Source organism: Denticeps clupeoides, chromosome 7 (genome assembly GCF_900700375.1).
Source record: "Denticeps clupeoides chromosome 7, fDenClu1.1, whole genome shotgun sequence".
NCBI classification, from domain to species: Eukaryota; Metazoa; Chordata; class Actinopteri; order Clupeiformes; family Denticipitidae; genus Denticeps; species Denticeps clupeoides.
The window spans coordinates 16490516-16503860 of NC_041713.1; the positions used below are offsets into that span (position 1 = coordinate 16490516).

The window sequence follows — 13345 nt, forward strand, 5'->3', positions numbered from 1 at the left end:
TCTCCCAGAATGCACTGCAGCCCTCAGAAATAGACCAGGAGAAAGCAGGGCTCCTGGGAGCGTGACGCTGGGCTAAGAAAAGAGCCTCTCTGCTCCCATTCTAACAGGGCCAGGTACCGACGGAAGAGTAGAGCAAAACACACACACACACACACACACACACACACAAAGTGCTCATTAGACACAGCTAACCCCCCACATACATTAACCCACAACACACAATTATGCTCGATTTTTTTTTTTGTGTTAAACCCCTTGTGTTAAACCTCCATTCTCATAAAGTAATTACAGGGGATGCTATTGGATTTTGCTCTAATGTTGTTTCTCTAACGTTGCTTCCTCAAGACATAAACCTCATGGCCCTCACAAAAAATACTGTGTACGAATGACTACAAAAAAATGAACCATTATCCTGGTGGGTAAAACTATGAACCAGAAGACCACAAAGTCACACGTTCGAACCCCACTTACTACCACTGTGTCCCTGAGTAAGACACTTATCCCTGAGTGTCTCCAGGGGGACTGTCCCTGTAACTTCTGGTTGAAATTTGCTCTGGATAAGGATGTCTGATAAATGCGGTAAATGTAAATGTTACAGAACACCACATTGCAAAAATAATAATGGCATAAAAAAAAAAAAAAAAAGTGCCATTTGCTTTGGGTGGATCGTCATGGCGCCACTCTGGTGACTGACAACACAAATTCACATGGCTGTCGCTGGAGGTCACAGACATGCCTGTGGTCACTTGAACTTCCTGTGCATATTCCCCTATCCAAAGCAGTCACTGAAAAGGCTATGACTATAACGAAAAGGCCAGAAGAAGACAGTCCGCTGGGGATCGGGGGCGATCCCTGTGGAATTCTGAGCGTTTTCTGGAACGCTGATTGAGCTAAATGAGGTGTGGGAGATCCAAAGGGAAAAGGGTTCCTCTTAAGAAGAGGCTCGGGCCCAGAGTGGAGAGAAGCTGAACCAGATTGAGAGCACTGTGTTCCAGGCACCCAAGGGGTAATGCAGTGGAACCACAGAACACAGCAGGGACATTGCAGGAACTTCTTCATGGCCACCTAGGACAATCAGTAAACAAATGTGTTGTAAATGTCTAACAACCTGTATGTAACGTAACCAACAGTCAAAGTTGGTACGATACGGACACTGGTCGGGAGGAGCTAAGGAAGGAGGGTCTGACAGGTATCTCTATTTAGAGAGCGTTAGCACTGCTTTATTTACTTTGAATGTTGAGGCATACAGAGTCAGCATAATTTTTTATATGAACAAAAAAATTGCAGTTTTGTCTATATTTACACCAGCATAGCAGGGTTTCGATACAGTGAAGCAAGTCCTATCGCTTCTATTTAAAGTGTCCAGTATGTGTATGTATATGTATGCGCATCAGTGGTGGCTACAATGGAAGCTCTGCTTTCTCTAAGAGGTCAGAAAATAAATAAAGATCGTATTTATATTAGTTTTAATAAAAGGTTTGCTAGAACGTGTTCATGACGAGCTTGTTCAGAATTCCGAATTTATTGTAGATCGTTTGAAGTGCAGCTTCACTGGACCTATTTGGCACAGCACAGAAGAGCTTTTATGCCAAAAAGCTGGATGATTACTGGACAAATGCACCAAAATAGTGACTTCCAGGGAATCTCAGCATCTCTGGGTGTGAGTGGATCAGTGGGCGGGTCAGGATGTTAGGCTGCTACATGATGATTAATGATTGACAGCATGTTTAAAGTATACACCAGGACTTGGGTTGAGCCGTTTGGTCAAATGTGGCTTGGGGATGTGTGTGATTTTGACAGGGCATACAAAAGGCATGTTAAAAAAGTTCACATTTTGAGACAAGCAGCTGCCACTGATTGTATATATTAGTACAAGTCAAAAGTTTAGGGACACCTATTCATTTATGAGTCTTACATTACAAAACAAAACTGTTGACACAGGACTATGAAATAAGACACATAAGATTATGTAATAAACTTCATGTTTCATGTTAATGAGCATCTTATAAAGCGGCTTTGGATAATGACAATAGTGAACAAAGTAGCCATGAAGACAAAAGGAGGCGACTAAATTCAAAAATACTTCTCTTTGTCATGCTACAAAAAATAAAAAATAAAAAAATACGTTTCTTGCTGTGGATTCTTATAAATGGCTCCATCCTAGTGTCCATAGCTGTCAGAGTGGATGCGTCCAAACTTTTGACTAGCGGTGTATAGATCTAGAAAATGTCATGGTTTCCTATATCAGTAAACTACAATGACATGTGCGAGACCACACACACACACACACACACACAAACACACACACACACACACACACTCGCCTCACATCCAGTTTCTCTCATATCAACCCACCCACAGTCAATTCTATACCTTCAGACACATGCGTAAAAATAGGTCAAGGTAAACGATATCTACAGTCTGAATAGTCCATGTAGCATCACTCGTACCAGCGCAACCTTATTGGCCGTTTCAGAGCCGATCAGGACAACAGACAAAATCCTGCCTGCCAGAAGGCCAGATTACACAGCAGCCTGCATGTAAAAGACAGAGAGAGCAACCCACCAGTTGATAGCAACGGAGTGAGGGAGAGATGGGGGTGGGGTGGAGGTGTGAGTGGGCGGTGTGGTGACAGGGAATCATTATTCCGAACAGAACATGGAGAGAGTGGGTAGTGGGTGTGTGAGGGGACGGGGGCAGAGAAAGAGGAGGTATTGTAAACACACACAAAGAAAGAAATTTGGATTACACCAGGGACAGTGGTTGGCCTAGCGGGTAAGGAGAAGGACCCTTAATCGGAAGGTTGTCGGTTTGAATCCCTTGGGTCCCCACACACTGCTCCCCGGGCGCCTGTCATGGCTGCCCGCTGCTCACCAAGGGTGATGGTTAAAAGCAGAGGACACATTTTGTTGTGTCACTGTGTGCTGTGCTACAGTGTTTCACAATGACAATTATTGCACTTTCAATTTCATTGTGTCAACGTGTTGCAACTTTGGCAGAGCCCAAGAATGACATTTACATGATATTGAAACATGGACTGGGAGAATTTGAGATTATTAAAATATTCCCTTATGAGCTAAAACGAATGAAATGAAAAAGTTTAATATAGAAAAGCAGAGAGAAACTGCACAGAAAAGATCATAAAAAAAGCATGACCGAGCTAGGTTCAGGTGGCGTGAGATCTACCCGTCCTTCACATGGACTTAGTTGACAGTAGTGTTCGTGAAAGTCAGTTCAGACAAACTCCATGTGATCTGGGCCTGAATAAGAAATAAATGTTGCATCTTGCCTAGCCTTCCCTGCGTTGCTCAGGCACTTCAAAGCAACTTTTTTCTCAGCGTTTAAGATGTTTTGCCAATCAGGGTCAATTAGATTGGAATGGACCAGATAGAAACATTTGAATTTATAGTACTATTTGACTGATTGTTCATTGATTGATAGCCCTCATTTTTACATAAGATTTCTTGCCTATGTAGGCAACATCGCTGACATTTGCCTGATGCAGTCACTGTGCATAATGTTGTCATCGCTGTTGCACAACAATTCAGCAAGCATCTCGTGGCAATATGTTCAGACGTTGAATTAGGTAGTCTGTCATATTTAACAGAAGCTCATTGATGAAGAAAATAACCTTCATTTTGTTTGCACTAATAAATGCTGCTGCCTGCAACTTGCAAATTATGAAAAGTCATAAATAATGTTATACATTATTCATAAAACTGTGGAACAATTTTGAAGTCCCTAATACAAATCATATCATATCAGCTCGGAGAGGGAGGCGGGGCGCAGATCACCAGCGGTTTCGGTGCCATTTCAGATGTGTGGGCGGAAGTCATTTACAGTCCGTCAGCAGAACCCCCTCGGCTCTCCTGAGCGCCAATCAGATAACAGACAAGTGCAAATTGGCCAGAAGAGCCGGTGTTGTACAGCGCAGGGCAGCGCCACTCAGCACGGCGGATCGTGAAACGCCCCCAGATACAGCATCCTGTTCTAGCCTCACAGGAAAACTCGATTCAAAACACACACACACACACACACACACACAATCCAACCAAAGCAAGACAAGCTTCCCATCTTCAGCCACAGCAGGTTGGAATGGGGGGGGGGTTGTGCTGTTTGGGTTTGCTTGGTTGTTTAAAATGGAACGAAAATGTTGGAACATGAAGAGAGTTTCTCCCCAAGGACCGAAGCAAAGGAAACAACCCACAGAGAGGGGTGTGACCATTTGGACGGGACATTGTGATAACACTGTTACTGTGCACGGCATATTAACCCTAACAAAGCAAAAGGTCAGTCAGAAGGGCAAATCTGCAGACTCTTGTGGTGTCTACACTCTGAAGCACAAAAATAATAATTTACAAATGAATAAATAACTAAAAAGAAAATACAAGGAGCACAAATGTCACACACGTGGTTAGCGAACATCATACAGGTTCAGTGCCAGAGGGATGTAAACATCAGTCAACTTGAAGCTAAAATCCACAGTGGAAATATTATACATGTTATATGCGGATCATGTCCCACCGCTTACGGTGCTCTTTACAATCACCTTTTCAACGTTAGTAATCTGTAAACTCAAACCTTAGTAAACGAAGGTGGACTAAAGTGGACTAAAAAACTATGGGTCACTTTCAAATCCAAATCACAACACAAGAAAAAAAATCCTTTCACAAGTAATAAATGTTTGGTAAGCTGTAATAAACTAATAAATAGGTGTTAATATTTGTGAGTATTTATTTGCAACACACACTTTAATTATATTTTTTTGACATACCTGCACTTAATTCACTGTTTGTATGTCTTATTGATTACTTCTCAAAAATAACCATAGAGATTTTGGGGCGTCATTCATACGGAGCCATGGCTCATCCACTACTGCGTTTGAGTGCATGGTTGGAATGCTGAAGAATCACTGCTGTTCTTCATTTAAGTGACACCACTCTAGGTCTGAGCACGATTTCCTAAATTGGCATCACAACGCATTGAGACGTTGATTATAAAATGTTAAAAACCAGGACTTGGCATCTAAAAAACAAAAAGAAAAGCAGCAATGCGCGGCTTGTGGTTGTGACTTTTGATGTGCATGAGTAAGATTGTTCCGTTGGTAGTTCTGAAGCGAGCGTCAGGGAATAATGATTTCATGACTCACCGCTCCACTGAATTTGCATAAGAAAAGTGGAAACAACTGCTAATTACGCAATAAACGTGCAGCTTCAGCCATAGCATGATCCTCACAACATTTACTTGTGACTACACAGCCTTACCAAATTCATATTAAAATACAACATTTGTATGTTTATGTCTCAGCCCTACATCATGTTTATTTATGAATAAATTAGATGATTTTGTCCGAACAGTCATTGTTCTCATGAGTACAGCACACACAGGAACCTCTCCACCATTCCAGACAAGACTGCTTTACTGTGGAAACCGAACTGCGGCAGTCTGACACCCGGATCATCATACCATCATGAATGATGCATCGCTCAGCGCCTGCCCAGGTATAGAGTCCAACTCCGTGCTTCAGTCCGAGGGCTTAGTCTGTGCACGTGTGTGAGAAACGTAAAATCCCCCCCCGCCTCCCTGCCTGCGTCTGCCCGAGCACAAACAAACAGCTCAGCAGGGAATTTGATTTGGGGCTTAAAAGGTCGAGAAACAAAAGGTAAACGGAGCCCAAAGGGACATTACAGGGCAGCACAGTCCCATGGGTCTGCTTGCCTAAAACAATCAAAGCGGCAGAGGCGTGTCAGCATGTGTGGACGGTGTTTGGAGGGTCTGGCAGCATCTAGTCTGGGGGGGATGCATCACTCACCTAAGTCTTTAGATCCTTGGCTTTCGCTGGCCAGCTCTCCCATTCGCACCAGAGCATCAAAGTAGCCCTTCGCAGCGAACGTCACATCTGCAGAGATGAGAGACGACTCACAGTGAACCAGAGGACGACAATCGCACAGACACACACAATTCTGTGAGAATTCTGGTAATAGATGTGTCTTTTTTTTTTAACTCCTTTCATTTCCCCCATTAACCCATATAACACACTGCCTTTAGCAAATCCTCACAATGATCAAAGCTGACACACCTTCACAGTTCATAAATGTCTTGCAATAAGATATGTTAGAAGCCTGTGAATGTGTGTATGGGAAATTGGACTCAGACTAAACCTAAACTTTAAGTCAGGTGAACAACCTTATGGATCCACGGTAACTCACATGTACAGCATGTCCAGAATGTACAGAGTTGCATAACATCTGCAGATCACCCACATTTATGGTCAGTTTCTCCATTCGTGGATGAAGCCTAGTACTAGACTAAAAGCATTTTTGAATGGAAAACTTCACTGAAGTTCTTTTTAGCCTAAGACTACGATTAATCCATGAATTATAAACTGACCTACGATCGATTAATTACAGTTGTAGACACCCACCAAGGAATAAAGCACCTTGGTATAATATAACTGTTACTACGTGCTCTTTTTCTTTATTAATGGTGTAAGATGTTCGCCCAACTCACTCCCAACTCTGAATCATTCCCTACTTGCAAAAAAGAAAAAAAAAAAAATTATTACAGATAATTACAATTACAAATCTGTACAAAATAGCAATATCACGTTCACACATACAAATGATTGTGGACATTTAGATAAAGAAATCTCTGTTCAAATGTTTAAGAGTAAGGTCAAAGGGTGGTAGTAGCCTAGTGGGTAAGACACTCGCCTGTGAGACAGAAGACCCAGGTTCAAATCCCACTTACTACCATTGTGTCCCTGAGCAAGACACTTAACCTTAAGTTGCTCCAGGGGGGGACTGTCCCTGTAACTACTGATTGTAAGTCGCTCTGGATAAGGGCGACTGATAAATGCTGTAAATATAATGTAAATGTGACTTATTTTGCCAGAAATTATGCACACAAATCTCAGCTAATCTGCACCAGCAGCCTGTCATTTTTTCAAAAGCAGATCTGAGGGTGACTGGGTGGGGCAGTGTGAGATGGAGCGCTGCATGCCAAGCGAGGCGCAGTGAAAAGCCACTGGGCCTCAGAGAGTCACAGCCAGATAGACAATATATACACAGGATGAACATTCTTTTTCCATAAACACTGACGAAAGAAAATAATTATCAACAGATGCTTGTGGGTTTATTTATAGTATCAGGAGGACAAAAATGAAGAGGAAGTCGCTAAAGTTCTGGCACAAGCCGAGCTGACAATTCATTTAAGGTGGCAGCCGTCCTGATAATAAAAAGTTGGAGACAAAGTTGGTGGCTGCCACTATCCCCCCATGGGTTATTATGCATGTCTGAATTGAGGATGAATTGTGCAGAAATCTGTCTGACAGATGGGGCCGTTGCCTGCAGACGCCCGCGAGGTGAGACGGCCCGACTTCCCATCACACTTGTCACTTGTTCAGTCTCCCTCTCGATCTCTGAAAGATGGCCGTCAGCCCACAATGACAGAGGGAAGACGACCCGTATGTTAATCTCTGCAGCAGCGAATGCTGAGACTACAGCTGGCAACACTGCGTCCGACGCACCAAGCAGAACAGGATGGAGAGCCGCTGGATCTCCCCAGGGGCAGTGGTGGCCTAGCGGTTAAGGAAGCGGCCCCGTAATCAGAAGGTTGCCGGTTCGAATCCCGATCTGCCAAGGTGCCACTGAGGTGCCACTGAGCAAAGCACCGTCCCCACACACTGCTCCCCGGGCGCCTGTCATGGCTGCCCACTGCTCACTCAGGGTGATGGTTAAAATCAGAGGACAAATTTCACTGTGTTCACCATGTGCTGGGCTGCTGTGTATCACATGTGACAATCACTTCACTTCACTTTAACAGTCCATCATGGAGGTGGTCTGTGTTTGTGGAAGGATGAGATGGGGGGGTGTCTGGGTACTTGGATTTTGTCAGCTGTAGAGCAGTAGGTCCGGGAAGGGGGGTTTAAAGAGGATTTAGAGCTCAGACTGAACACAGACACACAGAAGGCTTGAGATCGGGGTAACCCTGAACAACCCCCTCAACCATACATTCATTCTCGTATTGGGGGAGGGGGTGGAGACGGCCGCCGCTCACCAATCTGCCGTTTCACAGTCATACAGAATTATTTCACTGTGACAGAACTTCAGGTACAGCTAGAACCGGAATACCGGGGTACCACACCCAGTCTGTGCACTACAGGGGCATGGACTAACATGGACCAGGCTGCAGGGCAATGTGCCTCCTCACCCCTTCATAACTGGGTATTCAAATCGAGACAGAGAGCGGGAAGCTACTGGGGGAAACATTTAAACCAAAAATAAAAATGCTCCCATGAGCACGAGTATTGCATATTACAGTAATTAGTTAGGTCCACTTACAAAAACATTACAAGGAATAAAAGGACCATGGTCACTTGCACTGATAATAACTACTCTTTAAACAACTAATAAGGGTAGGTTAAAAAAACTAAAATCATGATAATTATTCCTGATAATCCTATTATAGTATTAATTTATAACTGAAAATGGCGCAGAAAAAGATTGTATAAGAATTCATGACCAAACGCATTGGCTTGGCTCATATTCAAATGTAAAGCTGTGGCTAATTCATATTAATTAGACCCATTAGGTATAAATAAAATCAATTATCAATTAATGAGAAGCAATGCACAGAAAACGGCCAGATGATCAGATAACTACTCAGAAAGTTATTTGTTTTTTGTTGCTTTTATTTATTGAAATATAGACTGTGAAAAGTACTAAATAAAATCCAGCTTCTTGTTTATTTTTGTTATCTAACAAAAACAATGTACATTTTAATTAGTTTTTACACAATGTTGTCTGGAAAAAATTAATTACAAATTCATCTAGAGCTATGAATGTGCTCTAGCCTAAATTCATAAAACAGAAACTTGCCATGCATTAAAGTTTCATCTGAACAAAAGACCCCCGCACAGGGGGTCCTGTAAGAGACATTATATTTAATTACATTTTAGAAAGCCATATTTGTTTGTATCGGACCTGTGCAACATCATAATAAAATGTACGACCCTCAACCCTCACATTTGTAACCATCAGCTGTTTCTGACACACGTTCAGAACAAAGGGAAGGTCAAAACGACATGGACATGGATGTCCTTGCCTGTGTCTGGAGACCATGGTGGTCTTACAGAGCTCCTGAACTAATCTAGCTTCGTTTATCAGAGCCTCCACAAAAGCTTCATGCGGCATTTTATCTTATCGACGGTCAATCGGAAAGGGCAGAGGTTATTATCTGCGCTCGTGAGGCTTCTTATCGTGTTTTCGGAACGTTCTCTGTGAGAAACAGCCTCTCAGGGGGATTGCAGCTCATGTTAGAGGTGCCCGTGGCAGGGTGATAAGAGGTTGCAGCTATCGGTATAGTGTGATAAATACGGTCTTTTAGTGGGGGGGGGGTGTTGAATGAAAGGACACAAAAGAAGCTGGATGTTGGCAGATTGGTCAACTGCCCGGCAGCCCTGTGAGGGGGTGGCGGTGAAATCTGGAGGTACTTACTGGAGAGGGCCTTCTCATACGTCTTCCCCATGGCAACAAAATTCCGCAAGCAGGGGTTGAACTGCTCCATGATGGACTGAAAAACCCAGGGGGGGAGAGAGAGAGAGAGAGACCAGATTTAGCTGTCAGCAGTGGAGGGAGGCAATGGCAGCAATGAGAAAAGCAGTGACAACAGCATGCATTTTACACACACACACACACACACACACACACACACACACACACAACAAACACACAAAATATGCATCTGCTGCAGTGTCTCTGAGACTGTGCCATGGCGGCTGCAGCCTGCTGGGTTGTTCCTTGCTGGGTGCAGTGTGTTGGGCTGTAATTGGTCCTGTCAGAGGGGTGGGCAACACAGGCAGCTGCTAGTGTTGGAGGTGGAACGACAACATCACACACACAAACACACACACTCCACTGGGGCCAATAGACATGGATGTGTGTGACAGTGCGAGCTGGTAGGAAAATCAAATATTATAAGATTCACACCTGTGTGTGTTCATACACTAAATCACATGATGAAAACATGAAAGGAAAAAAAAAGAGAACAAAAAAATGAGACATAAACATGTTGTGTCATGTCAACATCCCACAATCCAGTGGGGCGGATGTTCAGTCAACCAGACAATGTTCATAAACACCCACACCTCCATCCACACTCACTACAGGCCTCCCTTCAATTACAGCAGCTGTCTGGGAACACAGGGTTAACACACATGCCGGGACGCCGGGACGCCCTCCGCTACGGACCAATTTGGAGTAAATCCCACCAGAGTCCGCTGGCCTCCACCTCCTCACTGCCTTCAGTTTACTAGATTAATGAAGTGATTGTCATTGTGATACACAACACAGCACATGGCGCACACAAGAAAATGTGTCCTCTGCTTTTAACCATCACCCTGAGTGAGCAGTGTCTGGGGACGTGTGTGGCACCTTGGCGGATCGGGATTCGAACCGGCAACCTTCTGATTACAGGGCCACTAGGCCACCACTGCCACACAGCAGAGCTGCATTGGCCGGCAAGCTGTCGGCCCATCCAAGGCTGGGGTCACAATTCAACTAAATATTGGGGGTGTGTATTGATACACGGGTCACCATACATTTATATCACAATTTATTGAAATTCTACAGCTCGCTGAAAATGTAAAAGCAGAGCTTAAATACAAGATGCTGTAATTGGTCGGTCATGTTCTGCAATTTCACTCTGCCTGAAATGCCAAGTAATTTTAAGTACCCAGCTGTACAGCGCCATCGACAGGAGGGGAGGTTGCAGTTGCACGCCCATTCTAATCTCTGATGACTAAAAATGTTTGACAGATATCGATAAAAATGTCAATATTTGATGTACCTGTATTGATACAATGTATTACCATGTAAAACATTGTGATATGTTGATGTTTTATCATGATAAATGTCATATCGTGACAATCAATTTTAATGCACAGCATTAGGCGACTTACAATTATAGAAGTCTATATCAGAGCTGTAATTGTCCCAAAAAATTAGACGGGGCCCGACTGTTATGCTGTGCGGGGCATTTAACTAAATGACAGGCACACAGCCAGCGGTTTTACTGCGCCATTTCTATACAGCCATAACCCTGTGAGCTCTCGCGATGTTCAGCTTTTTAAAAACCAGGCATTCTTAGCGCAGGCTATGGGCAGAAAATTTTAAATACATTGCTCAAAAAAAGCAAGACATTCTAGATCTGAATTAATGAAATATTCTTATTAAACTCTTAGTATGTGATGAAAGCCAAATTGTCATCATGTGACAATGTAGAAAATGTATGGGATGCATCGTTATGCATCAATATCGAGGTACTGATAACCGTAATCAAATTGAATCGTGAGGCCAGTGAAGGTTCACACCTCGACTAAGCATATAGCTAAAATAACGAAGGCGTGGCTTCACAACAACTCCATGACCATTCTGGAATGGTCCAGCCAGAGCCCTGATTTAAACGCAACTGAGCATCTCTGGAGAGACCTAAAAAAAAAAAAAAGTTTACCATCCCGATCCACAAGGAAGAATCAAATCTAGGTGTGAAAAACCTGTTGCATCTTTCCCAAAAGAAAAATGTATTACATCAAAAGGGCGCTTCTACTAAATACTGAGCAAAGGGTCTGAATACTTAGGACCTTTTGATATTTCAGTTTTCTTTGTTAGTAAATCTGCAAAAAGTAAAAAAATTCTGTGTTTTTCTGTCAACATGGGGTGCTGTGTGCACATTAATGAGAATAAAAGCAAACGGCTGCAATATAACAAAGTGTGGGAAAAAGTTAAGGGGTCTGAATACTTTCCGTACCCACTGTAGCGGTACATGGTAATGGCATTTGTAATATCAATCCACCACCAGCTTTTTTTCTTTCCAGTTGACTGGCTGGGTGCAGTTTTGGGCTTTCCTCGTGTTCCATTTCCTATGCATGCACACATAACGCCGCAAAACAAGATCAATTGTCTTTGTCCTTTTCAAAATGCTCTATGGACAATGCAGAATGACTCACGATGAAGTCCTTCCTTCCTGTGGTGGGAGATGCTCAGTTTTAGTTTGGACACGATGGTGATGAATGTGCTAAAATGTACTGCGGCACATGATAAAACTGAAACAAGACAAACAAGTAAAAGCCAGTCTAGTCTAACAGGCTATTTAACAAACTTTTAACAGAAGATAAACTGGCAACATGGAAACATGAGATGGAATTTCCTTCATTGATGTTTGTTCTGTAGAATAGATGTAGCTCTGTGATTTGTTATGTTTGTTACACAACATAACACACGAATCTCTATTTATACGCCAATCCACCGTATTTCATTTGCTGTAACGTGACAAACATTGATTACCTGCCTGACTGCTGACTGAAGGATGTTGCTTAGCAACAATAACAACAGCTGGATTATGTGTGGAAGTATTTCATCATGGAGCTGGAGGCTAAAATATCTCAGCATTTTTTCCGTCCCTTCGCCGCATATCTGTTCTTACATATGATTACAATGGTGCAAAAATCAATCAATCAAAACACAGACCGATACGAAATACGGTCTTACACTGAATGGTGAACGAATGGCTTTAAATCAGCCATTGGTAAAGACTCTACAGTCCACATAGGTTCACCTACGAAAACACAGTGGACAAATCTTTACTTGGACAGTCTCTGACAGTGGAGGGGACATCAGAACGGTTTGGATTGGGATTTCAGTCGGGTCAGACTACATAAAAGAGATTTTTTCCTGAAAGTATATCTGGCCATGTTATCAAAGGTGACAGGAGAGAAGGGGGAAGAAGTGTATACATTTTCTAGCGCTGCTCTTGGAGCAGCACGAGCAGGAAGGTTTTCATTCCAATCGGCGCGGTTTACAACCTTCCGTCCACGCTCATTATCGGCCCATTAAGGCACGCCAGGGCCGAATTAAGGTCAGGCTGGAGTGGTCCTTCAGGAGCAGGGCTGAGAAATATTTTCAGGCTGAATTTATTATGGCGGCTCTTTCACATTAAGCAACACCTGGGCTGAAAAAGTCCATCTGAAGGCTCCCGTGTGACTTCAGCCAGGAGAGCGAAGAAGCTGCCGCTGTAAAGCTGTTTGCTCAGGCCAGCCGCTTGCCGAACGTCCCCGTTAAAGGGTCACAACCAAAGGTCACCTTCCCTCATCTGCCAAAAGTTTCTCTCTGTGCTTCTGAAAGTGGGTCTGGCCCTGACGGGAGCTGAGGAGCCTGTGGTGACCCAGCATGTGTGAGACAGAGAGTATAAAGCATGCATCAACATGTTCCAGAAAAGAGGAGGGAAGAAAAAAAAAAAGCTCTACATTTAGGAGGTGCTTCAGAGGAAACCCAGATTAATCAAAAAA

General features: G+C 43.3%; 1 protein-coding gene across 7 annotated transcripts in view; it reads right to left on the reverse strand.

Moving 5' to 3' along the window:
* Nucleotides 1–13345, reverse strand: part of baiap2a (BAR/IMD domain containing adaptor protein 2a) — a 56213-nt gene that overhangs the window by 31154 nt on the left and 11714 nt on the right. For all 7 annotated transcript variants that reach the window (XR_003750373.1, XM_028987495.1, XM_028987491.1 and 4 more), the window contains exons 2-3: nt 9498–9573; nt 5813–5899 (exon numbers count right to left, since the gene is read on the reverse strand). Coding sequence is in view for 6 of the 7 variants with exons in the window: in XM_028987495.1 (XP_028843328.1) it covers nt 5813–5899; nt 9498–9573 (163 nt within the window). In the remaining variant the exon portion in view is untranslated. The remainder of the gene's footprint in view (nt 1–5812; nt 5900–9497; nt 9574–13345) is intronic.